Source organism: Plodia interpunctella, chromosome 24 (assembly GCF_027563975.2).
Source record: "Plodia interpunctella isolate USDA-ARS_2022_Savannah chromosome 24, ilPloInte3.2, whole genome shotgun sequence".
NCBI lineage: Eukaryota > Metazoa > Arthropoda > Insecta > Lepidoptera > Pyralidae > Plodia > Plodia interpunctella.
In genome coordinates, this window is record NC_071317.1 from 5107615 (window position 1) to 5123521 (window position 15907).

At 37.4% G+C, this 15907-nt stretch overlaps 1 protein-coding gene across 2 annotated transcripts; it reads left to right on the forward strand.

Annotated features, from left to right (window-relative positions):
• The first annotated feature begins 783 nt into the window (after nt 1–783).
• On the forward strand, nt 784–15746 carry LOC128680312 (cilia- and flagella-associated protein 58-like). Of its 2 annotated transcripts, XM_053763360.1 has the most exons (19): nt 784–968; nt 1996–2124; nt 2546–2639; nt 2894–3029; nt 3726–3903; nt 4295–4414; nt 4975–5169; nt 5837–5958; nt 6156–6295; nt 6651–6789; nt 6979–7028; nt 9574–9752; nt 10449–10658; nt 11287–11437; nt 11854–11978; nt 12240–12397; nt 13726–13843; nt 14251–14317; nt 14586–15746. In XM_053763360.1, exons 1-19 carry the CDS (start codon nt 888–890, stop codon nt 14756–14758), a joined length of 2565 nt encoding a protein of 854 aa, XP_053619335.1. In that variant the 5' UTR covers nt 784–887; the 3' UTR covers nt 14759–15746. The 2 variants fall into 2 exon arrangements, with proteins under 2 accessions (XP_053619335.1, XP_053619336.1); XM_053763361.1 differs by lacking the exon at nt 784–968 and having other exon boundaries at nt 2010–2124; nt 2551–2639.
• Nucleotides 15747–15907: the final 161 nt, after the last annotated feature.

A 15907-nucleotide genomic window follows, 5' to 3' on the forward strand; every position in this document is an offset into this window, starting at 1 on the left:
GGTACCTGTCATCCCGGAAAAATAACGGCTCCCGTGGGAATTCACGCGGGCGAAGCCGCGGGCAAAAGTAACTTATAAAATAAATACTTATTCCAGTCTACGATATATAATGCCTGAGGGGACGATTAATATGTCTAGCAGTGACAGCAAGATTTTATGCAAACTACATACCTACAAGTATATCCTCACAATAGTTTCTGAATATTCATAGGTATAAATAACTAATGCTCTAATTCGCTATGTGGAAACTTTTTGATTTATTACCATTGATATTTTATAATAATAATCCAGTACCTACCTCTACCTATTACTAACTAAAGCAGCGGGATCATTTTCACTAGTTTCACTGGCAAATAGTTCCATGGATTAAGTGAGATTTTTTTTATTTTTCTCAGAATTTTTCATTGACGCTTCAAAGTTCAAAGTCAATGAAACAACAGAGAAAAAAATCCAAACAGCGGTACTCAAATTTCAAATAAAAAAAATACATGAATATGTTATGCTCAATGCTTATATGTATGTCTGTGCCATGAATCCAGAAAACGCTTTCTAAATCTAGAATCTAGAATCTAGAAAACATAACATCTCGGAACAATAATTTTTCACTAATGTACAGTCAACAGCACATCAAGTATGATCCTCTATGGCGCGGTAATAACGGCGAGTTTGGGTAGGTTGATGATGATACAAATGTGCTGTTGATTGTACAAACATTCTAATCCAATGCAACTGGTGGAAAACAAAGAAAAACCAACCATAACCATAGCAACGCCGTCCCCTAGCAACCAAACAGCCCGCGCACCGTGCTCACAAAATTGCACGTTTTTATTTTACTGCACATTTTGCATTATTTTCGAGTTTTTTTCTAGCCGTATTATTTATACACGATGGAGGACGATGAGGAAACTTTCGGAGCGACCATGAGGATCGCCTCCGAGACCGCGGAAGCTGAGAAGGAGTATGAAAAAGTGAGTTTTAACCGACTTTGGAAAATATATTGTGTCCATAAATATATCCGAGTTCTATACTTACTTTTTACCCGCATATACTGTTACCTATACGGGGTATTATGTAATCTGTGCCTATACATACTTATTCTTTAATCGCAGAGTTTTGCTTAGATAAGTTTACATTTTCATTCAGTAGTTTTTGTTATTCAGATAGACATTTGGTCCCAAAAATCCCGCGGGAGAAGACCATAGGGCGCACCAGTCCTCGTTTGGTCCTTTTTGAATATTTAGTTTATTTTCCCTAACTGTACTTTTTTGTGCAATTGGTATTCTTCTATGTTTACAACCGTAAATAATTACTTTTTTTTAATAATTTACTTCTGCAATACGAATTATACACTATTAATTAATTATATATCATAATCAAATTAAAACTTTATATCTAGTACAACTAAGTATACAATACATATAAATTACCACTTCAAGATTTACCTACACACACATACTAGTGTAGGTACCAAACAGCCCGAAAACAGAAGTAGTAGCACCAGTAGTTTGTAGCTTTCGAGAAAATACTATAGTTAGATATAAAATTTGTGAAAAATTGCATGTGAAGATCTAATTTCTGAATAAATGATTTGAATTTGAATGAATATTTATTTTTACTTTGATTCCTGGCTTCAGGGCGTCTCAGAAACATCACATCATGGGACCAGAGACACGCAAGAGAGAGAGAGAGAGAGAGATAAGAAAAAAATATTTATTTGGTTTTTCCAGAAAGTGAAACTTTGTTTTAAAAAGATAGTTCAGTAATTGCGCAAGTTACTCCTAAAGGTTTTGATTTTAAAAAATCATCAATATAGGTCCAGTAGTTTTTCTAAGCTTTTCTGTTTATGTAATATTAGTATGGAGAGTAGTGTAATAATAGTAGAAGTATCGTTGTGTTAGTATCCCATAACACAAGTCTCGAACTTACTTTGGGGCTGGCATGATTTGCTTGATTTGTCTGTGGTATATTTATTTATTTACTTCGCCCCGGTCCTAGGTCCTTGAACAGCTGAGAGAAGCGGAGGGTCTGAAGTTGTACGCGGACGTGTACACTAAGCTATATGACTCTTACTTCAAGTTGAAAGAGGAGAATGGAGTTCATTTAGAAGAGATCTCATCGCTCAAGGTTTGTGATCATCACTAATGACAAGAAAACTAAACTCGACAGCCTAACGTACCCAAATGTGATAGAACATTTTCATACAACCAACTTCCCGTACAGCGGCAATAGCAATACATATCATAGTTTTAAGTAATATTAACATACGCGGACTGTCTGAAAACAAATAAAGTTCCCTCATTCAAAAGCCAAAAGCGACAGATCGGGCCTTGTAAAACAGATTATTTTAACTTATTTTTCAAGTATACAACTACAAAACACAGCTTAATTATTGTTACTATGATTTTATTTTCTGCTGTATCTTTTTATTACCATATTTTTGTATTCCCTTTTTTATACTAAAAAATATTGTGTTATTACGGTACATAAAGATAAGTAGTACATGTTTTTGACTCACACAATCCAATGACTTTATGTCTGTGTACAGAACAGATTAAAACGCTTTGACGACACTGTGTCGGAATACCTGAAGGAGATTTCTGAAGCTAACAAAACTATAGAAACACTGAGGGCGGACATCGGTGAGTACCCTTTTTGGGTATATCCATTACTATCTTATTTAAAGTACTTGAATATCTATACTTAGTCTCAATATTTTTAGTCGATTGAAAGATTGCCTTTGGAAATTCACGGATATGAAGTAGTCCTATTCTAGAGCTCCAAAAGCAACAAATAAATTAATTATGATCCCTAAATTATAGTACCTATTCGGTATTATATCGACGCGGGGCAAATCCCAAATATTAGTTACCATAACGAATAATTGTTTTTAAAGAGGAGGCGCGAGCGCTGGCTGACGCTATGCACGCTCGAGAGTTGGCCACCGTCGAGAGCTTGGAGACCATGAAGAAGACCGTGGCCAGGCTGGAGAAGGAACTGGACGCGAGGAAACGGGCGGGGGACGATGATGCGTAAGATTTACTAACTTTTTTATACCTAGTATACATTATAGATGTTGCCCGGGGCTTCGCTCCCTTGGGAATTTTGAGATAAAATATAGCCTATAGCAATCTTGAATAATGTACCTTTCTAATGGTGAAAGACTCCGAAATTACCCGCCTCAAACATACAAACTCACAAACGCCTACTTCTTTATAATATAGTTATAGTAATATTACCAAGCAGGCAAACAGGCTTGCGGCTCACCTGATGTTAAATGGTCACCACAGCCTATCAACGTCTGCAACACTACGGGTGTCACACGCAACTTGCCTTCTTTGTAGCCTAGGCTAGGACCCTTTGCTACAATGTTTGTACACTGACTCTCTCATCATTCAAACCTGAACACAATAATGCAAGCACTGATGTATCAATCGGTTTCTTGTCGCGCAAGTTTCATTTCGCGCAAGTGTCTTTCGCGCAAAAGTACCAAACTCCTGTTTGACGGCAGAAATAGATGATGTAGACGTCCTTTGTAACAAGCAGTGCCCGATTTACCAGAAAGTTGAGTAGGCTGGACCCTATGACCTTTCGTTAAAGAATGCCTTGCTGAATGATAGCTCCAATGCAATTTATATAAATAGATAAATTTATAACAGCACATAAAATTTAGATATCCTCACGACTTTAATCCTTGACTGACTTGTTAAATTGTCTTCTGTTTCAAGCGGAGCAACGTCAGCCGTGAAAGAGAAGGAGAAATTCGAGAAGGAGAAGGCTAGACTCCAAGGCGAGCTGGACGGCATTAAGCTGAGACTGACCAACTCTCTGAACTACATTGAGGAGTTGGAGCAGAAGATGAACACAGCAGAGGATAATATCGCAAAGCTTGAAGAGTCTTTAGAGGTGTGTGTTGAATAAGAAGTAAGGGATAGTATTTCAGTTTCACTAAAATTATAAATGCGAAAGTTTTTGAGTGATGTTTATTACTCAATCACGCTATATCCACTGACGTATTTCGATGAAATTTGATACACGTGTAAAATGTATCCTGAAATGGCACAAACGGTATTTTTTTATCTCGGAATTCTTACGGGAGCACCGGGGTACCAATAAAAGTCTTACAACTATAAGGATGATGAAAACCGTGCGTTGTGGAAAGAAGTTGGAAAATGGACTCAGGTTTCCGTCGCTTATTAGCTGTGGAAGAAACAAGGAAAAACTTTATAAGACATCAAGTTCAGGCACACATAATGATGCTTATGAATTAGATATCAGTTAATTAGTAATGTTGCAGGAAGCTGACAACAACGCAGTGCGCCAAAACCGTCTGGTGGACCATCTTAAAGGGGAGAGCGCGACGCTGAAGCTGGAGGTGGAAACCCGAGGGAATACGATTGGCGGCCTTAACGATAAGGTAATTTCACAAAGAGAAATCTCACATCTTATTTATTACTTATTGTAACGCCTAAAAAGTTTCTGTTGTAACTTATTATTCTTGTGTGTCTTGTAGGACAGGTTCCTTTGGAGACGCCAATCTTTTGTCAGTTTATCAGGCACCAGATCCGCTCATTTATATACAAAATAATTGTTTGTTTGAAGTAACTTTAATTGCACATAATACAGAAATTAAAAAGTAACAGGCAACGGCGAACTTGTTCCATGAAGTGATCTGTTTAAGGGAGAATTATTTGCTTTTAAACTCTATCCCACAAATAGATTTTAAAGTGAAACAATATAGTTAAACACATAAAATACATAAGATAATATAGTTAATACTACTACTTCACGCGTCGCTACAACCCTGTGTAGTCCTTGACCTCTTCCACGAGTATCTCCCACCGATCTCGCTTCTTTAAATTTACCCATATTCTTCACGTCTTCTTCAATAGTCTAACCTCCTCTTCCTTGGTCTGCCTTTACAAACATAGTTATATCACTTGGAATTCTCATACTTAAGCAATTTTGTGTTGACAGCTGTCGAAAGCAGAGAAGACGATCGACCGCCGCGACCGGCAGCTGCGAGACATGGGCAACAAACTGGACACAGCCAGGCAGGAGCAGGAAGCGGCGCTGACCAAGGCTGCGACTCTCAGAGACCAGCTTGACAATACCAATGCACAGTTCGACAAAACGAAGCAGGCTTTGACTAACACTTCGAGAGAATTGAGGGTATGTTAATAGAGGTTGATAGGTAATTAAAAACAAGAGGTAACATTGATCAGACCAAAGGTGCCACTCCTGGGATCAGCTTGATTATACTAATGCATAATTTGACAAAAGGAGGAGCACAATGGCGCAGTGGTTGGCGCACACGGCCTGTGATTGTGGCGGTTAAGACTCTCTCACAACGGTCGGTCATTGAATAACTGGTAACCAAAATTATGTTGAACTCCTCCGTGCTTCGGAAGGCACGTAAAGCCGTTATCCATCCATAAGGCCAGTGCCCCAGAGCAGCCGGACGTTTAAATGGCTGATGATGTTGAATTCGATAAAACGAAGCAGACTTTGACTAAAACGAGATGACTAAGGGTATATTTATAGATATAGATAAATATGAGCATAGCATTAATCAAGACTGAGAGACCAATTTGATAATAGTGATGACTCTTACTAATAATGCGAAAGAACTTAAAGCAAGAAAAAAAGCTTAATCCTGTTCCAAATTTAATGTTGTCTTAATGACACACACGGACTAGGAACAGGAATAGAACACAGACCAGCTAAACAATAGCTACGCACAGGAAGACTGACTTATACTGAATCGATCTAATCGAAATTTACCAAAAATCTTGTAACAATTTAACAGTAATCACTAGTTATTATGTGGGTTTTGTAGAACATGACCGATGAGGGAACGAGACTGCGAAATGAGTTGACCAAGATGAGGAAGGATGCGGTGCAGCAAACAAAGAGATACCAGCTTCTGGAGAAAAACAAGGCTGCTGTGGAATCAGATCGGTGGGTGGAAGTTCAGAGCACTAGTTTTTGCGAGAACATAATCCAACATTGTCAAAGTTTAGATAGATAAATAATAGTTTATTAACCTATCAATATAACCTATCAATATAATATTAATAGCGCAATAAACTTCACCGCAGCCTTTTCTTCAATGATGTCAATCAACAAATGTGGGTCTATAAGTATTTTATGTTCAGAGACCGACTGCGACAACAAGTGAGCGTTATGGAGCGAGAGATCATGCTGTCGAAGAAGGCAGCTGAAGCCGACAGAAGGGACATCGAGAACCTAAACAGGGAGAAGGACATACTGAACAAGACCTTACAGAAGATACAGAGTGAGTTTTCAGTCAGTTTAGATAGAATAAATAGTACCTACACAAAGCATAACATGAGGCTTTTTACCTGATTTAACTATGCCGGTCTTCGTGAGCCCTTCGTCGTGTCGTATCAAAATTTTATAAAAGGTAAAAGGAAGGTAATATTATTCATCGATACAGAATATTACAGCCTATACATTATTATATGTATAAATAGTAGTCTGTATAATTACTTTAAGTCGCTGGGCCGATTTCAATGTTATTTGTAATAGATATAGCTAATGATCTAAGGTCAAACATAGGCAAAGCGGAGATGCGTGCGAAATATATTACTGTTAACCTGCAGCTGATAAATTAGTCTTATGATTTTCAGACGAAGCCCTGGAAAACCTCCACATGCTAAATCTCCAGGAGCAGAGACGCAAGCAACTGGAACACGAGCTGGAAATGAACGCGGCACAGATCACCAAGCAGCGGCTGCTCATACGACAACTAGAGAAAGACAAAGACAGGTAATATTATAACTATCTAGTTGGAGTTCAGTGTTACAGTTAACGTAAGGCAGGTCGTGAAACCACCGGCGAATCTTCAACATTTGAATACTTACTGGATTCGAATCTGGGATTGATTTCGATTAAGTATATTAAACACTGGGCAACCACGGTTTCATACAGTAAGTAACGTGACTTCTGTTTTTACAGAATGCTGGAAGAGACGATAGCCCTGAACGAAAAGATTGACGAAATAACAGGTCAGTTGTTTATCTCATTTGTAATTGGAGGTGAAAATTACCGAAAATTTCGCTAACTTTGGAAGTTAACAGAAATGTTTTCAGAAATATTCGGGAAAAAATAAGTACGGTTATTTAGGAAATTTTCAAAATCGATTATTTGTTTACAATATGACTAACATCAATGAGGAATGCTAAAGGTATCTGGCAGATATATATGTATTTGTCGAAGCCGATGATATATTTTTTAATTTCGGCAAATTTTCGAAATAATATAAAATATATATTTGTTTTAAACCAAAAAGCTAGAAACATTTGGTATGATATGATATGCTTATCGTAAGTAAAAAATATTATTTGATAACTTCACCAAACTTGCCGGCAGTTTTGTAACTTTTCAGAAAACTTTCTTTGAATTAGGAAATATACCTGGCAATTTTCATCGCTAAATAATGAGTTTCTTTATAAATGTTGTATCTTAAAAATGCTATACCATTTTTGTCCATAAATTGTCAAATATGACGCAATATGCCGGTTTTTAAAGGTCTATTTTATATACTTAGTTTAATCGCACTGGTGAATTATATTATTACTGCAAGAAATAAATGCGCACATACTATCCAATCCAATCCAACTTACATATGAATATTCATAAAAATCAACATACCATGAGATAAATTGATCGTAAGTAAACGGCACATTGTCAATTAAATACAATTTGCCACTTCATTGCAGAGTAGGCAACATTACCTGTCTGTATGTCGTCTATCTGATAGAGATCAGATAGACAGATTAAGGGCACACATAGGTTTCGCTGTCTAAGCTGTCGACCAATAAAGAAAGACCTTTTTTATTGGTCTGAGCTGTCAGACACAATTCTAACTTCTGGTGACTGATATCAAGACGACCATTTAGCATATATCTATTTATTTTAGCGTCACAAAATATTTTTTATTTTAATCCCTGATCAAAATCAGTGAAAAAAAAAAACATAAAAAATAATTCAAGTTCTTTATTTAATTAATATAACTTATTCAAATGTCGATTCAATTGATTTGTTAATCCAGTGCACTAAATGAAAGGTCTATGGTCATCTAAACATTTTCCGACAAGCAAGAATCTGAACAGTACACTTATTTACCCACATATGTACCACTTTACATGTGATAATGGTTATTTTTACGCCAATATCGTAAATCAAGTAATTAACAAAGTACAACACAGCCATTCGCGTTACCTAATAAGGCGTTTATATGCTCATTACTGCTTTTTTCCTTATACAATGTACGTACAGTATATGAGCATCTTATACATAAACATATTATGTACGATGACAACTATTTACTTTCGGGGAATACCTTATACTATAGAATAAAATGTGTGGCAGTGTCATGCAAATATCATGTTTTACGCAGATAGATTTACGCCCATGATGGATTTTTGGCGCGCAGTGTAATGATCTGGAATAGGACCACTACATATCCTCCCAGGATGTCGTAAGAGGCAACTACGGGACAACAATAATTTTCGCAAAAAGGTTTGAAACCAAGCATCAGCTGGTTGTAAAATCATAGCCGAATCTTCAAAATAAGGCTTGTTTTTATACTGATCACGGGCTTCGCGGCGCTACAGCCCCGAATGGTATTCGGGGCTGTAGCCCCGCGTAGCCCGTGATACTGTGTACATTAGAGGTAGAGAGAGAGAGAGATGGATTATTTATTCACAATGCGTAGTGCATTTTCATTAATGAAATCAATGGAGAAAAAATACATGGACTCGGTAATAAAATAAGTTATCATTATAGTCAAAACAAAATAACATACATATATATCGTAGACGCGGTATGTGGTCCTATGTGGTACGAAATTCTTGAATAAAATCTTTGTAACCAGTGATAGAAATTTATAAACACACTCTGAAAAAGAATATAATATGAACCAAATAATAATTAAATGTTGGCAGTACTTTAGTCTCCAAGATTAGCCTTCCTTTGACGTCAACAAGATAAATAGATACTAGTCACGTTCTCAAGCAAATCGAGACCAAAATTCAAAATTTTTTTTTTCTACTGTTCCTGGTTTATTGTGGATTTTGTAAACATCACACATAAGTGTAAACATCAATCTGACTCACCCAGAATAGTGAAAAATGATCGTTATCAATTAAGGAAAAACTTATGAGGTAACATCTTAGCCACATCTTAGTTTAGCACTCAATGTTATGAATTGCATCAACTTCTTCAAATTCTATTCATAAACTGCTCAGGCGAATTCAAAGCGAATCCTAAAGCTACAATAGCTACCATACTTTTTAAAAATCGTAAGACACCCACCACCGACCAAGTGTTGCGGATGACGATGATTCTCCACCACGCCACCAAAGTGAATTAATTAGAAAAATATATAATTATATATAAATATATTATTATTTTTCTAATTAATTCATGTGTTTCATTTTGTTTATATGTAGTATGTAACTAAGTTGTCTATTACTGAGGCCTATGTTTTAGCAGTTAACTTTCTGCGGTTAAAATAATGAAGATTATAAAAGAACACTTTATCAACAGAGGAGGTGCGCCTGCGCAACGCAGACATCTTGGACTTGAACAAAGCGCTCCGCGACGAGACCATCAAGGTCCGAAAGCTGTCCGTGGCGCTGGACGCGACCAGAGCCGAGAGGAATATGCTGCACAAGAACTATACCGAATCTCTGGACGAGATCCAGGACTTGAAACAGAAACTTAAGGTGACGTTACAGATTAATTTTCAACTCATTTTCGTATGAAGGAAAAATAACTTTTTATATACTCACTGCGAGTGTCAATATTTCTCTGCATGTGGCTTGCTTCGCGATAGACTTTCCTTTATAATAGGCTTTATATAATTTTCCTGTTTTATTAATGGTGGTCTCCTGTCTTCTTAATTTCTTAATGGTAAACCCAGAGGTAAGGTAATTGTAATGGCTGTGTTATATAACCTACAGAGATGTATGGGCGTAACTATTGTTGAGTAAATTTGACAAGGAAGTTCATTTTCTATCCGGGCGCAGGTGCAAAAGCATAATAATTGACATTGCCAAAACGATGATTACATTTATCTCATAAACATGCAACTGGGCCTATACATCAAATTTGTAATTACCCCTTAGAATACGGTTCATCCCAAAATCCTCCTATTTGTCACTCGGCAATGTTCTTTGAGGAGTTTCGTTGCTACAAGAGCCTACCTTTTCCACAAAATATGCAATATTACACCTACTTAGATGATATTTTCCTTGAGTTTCACTAGATTTGTACTCAGCAGTGGTCGTTGCGGAAAGTATTTTGGCTTTGAAAATTATTGTAAATTTAAAAATTTACAATAATTTTCAAGATTTTAGAACTGAACATGGTCTAATCTTTGAATAAATGTTTTGATTTTAATTTTTAATAACATATTCTAGATGCTAGCATACCAAATCGAGCAGCTCAAGGAAGACATCAGCGGCAAGGAATCAGGGCTGAAGACGTGTGAGGGGGTCCTCTCTAAATGTCACAAGAAAGTCGAAATGCTGAGGAGTGAGGTCCAGGCTGGGCTGGTGAAGCTATCTGATGCAAGAGCTGACATCGCTGCGTTGAGGCAGGAGGAGGCTAGGCTCAATAGGATCGTGCAGGTGAGCTGCTACGACCTCTGTGGTCTCATGGTCATCATGCCGCACTGCTACTCTGAAGGTCCCGGGTTCGATCCCCGATCAGGTCAAGATGGAAAATGGGCTTTTTCTGATCGACTTGTAGTTAGTGAAGTTACGGAATATAGTAATATCGAGTTAGTATCCCATAAGATAAGTGTCGAATTTACTTTGGTGCAATTCTGGCAATCAACGTGTAATTTATCCACATACATATATTTATGATTTAGTTGCTGATTAGAAATTACTTAGTTTCGGTGTCCACGTGTATATCACATAACCGTTTGCCTTGCCGTTCCTGACAGAAGGGAAAATGCAAAAAGTGCTGGCTTAATATTGTTGAGGTGGATATGGCGTGAGGCGTGCTGGTCTGACTGCTAAGGATGTCGAAAACCATGCGAAAAGAAAAAGTAGGCGGAACCAGGCTCCGACCAGCTGGAAGATACGGCGAATCGCGAGCGAATGCTCAGATGAGAGAGAGAAGCCGTTTCTAAGTTGCTAGCCTTTTCACCCATCATCATCACCTTTTCACTTTGCTTCAACTACCTATTTCAGAAAAAAATTAATTGTTAAAACTTATTAATTTAAAATAGCTATTCTTTTTTAAATTTAGGAAGGCGACACAGCCCGAGCCAAGCTGATGAAGGAGCTGGAAGGTCTGATGAACGAGCGCGACGTGGTCGGCGCACAGCTGGTGCGGAGGAACGATGAGATATCCCTGCTCTATGAGAAGATAAGGATCCTGGAGATCACTCTGCACAGAGGTCAGTATCCGTGTTCGAGGCGTGTGGTTTCGTCCTAGAATAAAACTACTTCATTTCCTCCCATGGACACACATACTTGGCAGCTGATAAATAAAAATAACATTATAACATATAGCACCCAAAAAAGATCTGATACCTTACGTAGGTATCAGAAAAATAATGACTAAAGACGGTACATCGTCTTGTATGGTTGTACATATACTTCAGCGTTATCCTAATCCTAACTAAAGCGATAGTAAATTTGTTTGTTACCTCTTCACGCTTTATCTTCTTGGATTTTTTTATACATGTAGTTCCATCTCTGAAAAATAAATGGTCCCGCGGAAAATTCACGCAGGCCGCGGACAATAGTCTATACAGGACACAACTATTATATAGGTCCGTACAACGGGTTGAAGCTCAGTTTTTTTTTTCAGGTGAACGCCAATACGAGCAGCGCGTGGAAGACATCAGACTTCTACGATTGGAGATCATCAGGCTGAGGAAGGAGAAGAACTTGCTCTCCAAGGGCATCGAGAACATGACAGATCTAAGGCTTGAGGTTACCCGCATCATCCGACATTTTGTCAATTTTACATGGGACGGGACATTTCCTATCCTACTTGTATCTTTCAAAATAATCTATTATGAATATTTTTGTTACTAGGTCCTTGTTTCAATTCTGCCCATAGTTTTGTAGCGAGAACTTTTTAAGAAGTTTCAATGTGCAGACGCCGATATCAGCGAGAGGCCCGGAATGGCCATGTACACTATGGCCATAATAAAAAATTATAAGTATGGTACTGAACCTGTAATGTTTCAGGTGTTCAACTTGGAGCGCGAGCTGGGCCGCGAGAGGCTGCGCGTGCGCGCGCTGGAGGAGGCTCTGGAGACGCCGCTCAACGTGCACCGCTGGAGGAAGCTGCAGGGCACCGACCCTGAGAGCGTGCAGCTCACGCAGAAGTTGAGGGTCACCCAGAAGTAAGTCAAACTTCTTTAACGACGACCTTTTCGAAGCAACTTTAGACGGTAGATGCCTGCAAGTCAAATCAGATACTTTTTCCAAAAAAGTGTATCAAAAAATAAAAATAAATGTGGCTTGTATGACAGTAGGAACAAGTGAGGCGGAAATGTTGGAGTCAAAACAAATACTAGATGTTACTACAAATAAAATTATCGTGTCATTCGTCATTATGTGAATGCATTTTACATTTAATTTTACTCAGTCAAATACAGGCAACTACTAGGGTAGTTCAATCTATACAGAAAGGGAAAAAAATCGTTTTCTTACTATGCCAATGAATAAGTAGTAGTCAAAATGTTCATACGGTAATTATGTCAGATGGTAAGCAAACACCGCAGTCCATGGACAGTATGGACACCAACCAAACAAAATCAGAGTCACTGATGGCATGGCATCAGTATCCTCTTATTACACAGTTTAATCGCTATATAACAAAGCCAATGATGAATAAATTGTATCATTACAAGACCTGATAACAATTACCTTACAGTACCAATTACTGTAATCAGCACCTCAGCATCTAGTTTTCAATACCTAGATACCGCGAGGATGATCACTAAGAATATGGCAACATCTTAAAATTGTTTCCTTGCTTGATTGTAAGTGATTAATTGGTAATAATTAATTGTCGATTGTCGATAGAATTATACTTTAGAAAATTCAATGTTATTTCCTTAATGATACAAAAAAAAATCTGTTGGTCAATTAGGATTTAGGTACTTACCAATAATTGCGTGACCGAGCCATGATTTCAGCCATGTTTTGAGATAAAACGTTGATCAAAGTAAAATTTACAATGTCATCTTGGAAAAATGATAAAGAAAAAGTGACATAATGATGAATAGACGGTAAAGAGAGCATTTTTCTAAGGTTTTAATAATAAGAGATTATAGTAACTACAATAAGCAAGGTAAGCAACCGAGTGGTGTAAAAAATAAATTTGCGCGTCGATAACAAAAGCCGGTCAAGGGAAAGGGGCTAATTTAAAATTTTTTTTCTGATAGTGTTATTACCAACACGCTAAATCAGGCTTTATCTGCTCCGTAAAATAAGCAAAAACACAAGCAAAAATATAATGACTACTATGAATTTTCTCGAACTAGCTTACCTTCGGAGATAATATTTACGATTTGAACACCGTTAGTCTAGTTGCACAGACGTAAATAATCAGAACACATTTTTTTTTTATAATCATCAAATCTTATGTTGTTATGTTATGTCGAGCATTGGCGCGCTTAATTTTTTGTCTATTATTTTTTAAATAATTTTTATGTATTCTGTACAGGAAGGTGCTGGCTCAGAGCGAAATGTTGGTACTGAAAGACCGGGAGCTGAAGGAAACCCGCAACCTGTACAACGCCGTCAAGGACATGCTGGCGTTGCAGCCGAGTCCGGAGATACAGGTTTGTATATAGAATAGGCAGAGAATGCTTTAGGTCAGTTTTTGTACCTACCCTTTGTACCGATTTGGTACCTAATCACATACAGGTTTACGTTATGCCCAATATTTTCCCTGGGAATATTTGATCCCATCTCTACCGATTCAAACGGCTGACGAAGTAATTAGAAATTTATACGCTTTCAGAATGATATTTAAATAAAATAAAGGAGATTTTAATGTCGCGAATGTGGCCCAAACTGTGACAATTAAAAAATAACGAACTGCCCTGGGAAGTCGGTCGACGAGACGTCGCAAAAGTTTAGAAAGAGATGGCGCTAAGATTGATGGAGTGTTTTAGACAGGAAAAAGAGAAAGCAATCTGCCAGCAGTAGAAAAACAAAAATCATAATACTTTTTTGTTTATTTCAGCAAACTTTGACACGGACGCAGCGGGCATTGGCACAGAGAACTTCAAAGATGAAGTGCCTCATAGCTGGTAAGCACATTAAATCCTCCAGGATTTTCTCCTTACTTCTACTTAAGAATCGAGGAAAGACAATATTGCTTCACGTGCCTTGGAAGTATGTCTATATTTTATCTCATACTCATTGTTTTCTTAAATTTATGGAAGTTATTCATAAAACATAAGTCAATTAAAATAGAAATATCATAATAGATAAGTGTAAGCTTATCTTCGCACTGTCATTCTGTGTACTTATGTGCTAAATACCTACTTCGAAGGTAATTTAGGAATCCAATTACAGAACTAAGCATGCGAGAGAAACAAGTAGCAGACCTTCGTCTCGAGTTGGACAGAGCCAATGGTGACTTACACTCGTTCAAACAGCGATACTACGAGATGAAGAGAGCATTGGATGCAGACGAGGCCAGGAGGCTACGAGTGCCTTCGCCGCAGTCGCAAACTGCAGCCATGTGATTGGTGGAATTATCGAAAGACTGAGCGAAGGGTTGCCAAAAATTGGAACAATGAGATTGGAACGATGAGATAGCTTGCGCTATTTTTTGCCTTTGCAAGGCGCTCAGCGTCTTTGCAAAAGTATTGTATTGTAACGGTTTTTTTATTAACAAGATTTTTGACAAAATTTTGTGCTAGATTAGTAATTAATTACGGCGAAAGAAGTGAACAACTGTCTTCCATTTGTCGTCACAATAGTGTCCTTGCCCCAAGAAGTCTGGACTCGTGATACACGACTGATAGTTCCACATTTTGCTGTAGGTACTCTATTAAATTACAAATAAAAAATATAATATTAAATTTTAATATTTTTGAGATCCGGCTTGAAGGACCAAACTGTAGGATCTTGTCTGAATATATATTATAAATAATTATACTCGGTATTTGACAAAGATTGTTTATTTAGGGCTGGTAAATCACGAGAGCAATACGTTTAAAAGTAACAACAGCTAAAATGGTGGATGACAGAATTTGTTTTCATAGAAAAGAAACATCGCGCAGGCGTGAGCTCGTCGTCACAGCGCATGCGCGTAGACAACTATTAAATTGAATTACTGAACAAATTATATGGAGCTTGTATAACCGCGGGATTTTCGTGGCGCGACTCTTTTGTGCTACATCAGTCCATTGTACAACTTTCTTTTTATTCTTGCGCATACCCCACTGAGTAAAGTGCTTAGAAGACGAGTAAACAGATTACTTACTAAACCATGAGATTAAACAAAGGTTAGTGATTTAAACACGCATGTAGATTAAGACACATTCGACAGGTTTCTTTTTCATAAGAATAAATTATTAGTTCCTCCACCAGACTTTATTTACCACATGGAAATTTATATAATGATAGAACAACCTATGAAATTCGTAATGCATAATGAGATTTTGCGCTATGAGATTTCCATGAGCTGACGAATAAGTACGAGTACATTACATTGTTCTTCTATTTTGATGTTTTATTATTGTTATGTAGCTAAATTAATATAAGTGTTTGTCTAGTACTTCCTATGTTGACTGCCCCATCCATCTTGTTATCATTAGGATGGTTATCAAGCGATAATATAACATTTTAGATTATTAATACTATTTTATAAATCTTTATATTATAGCCGT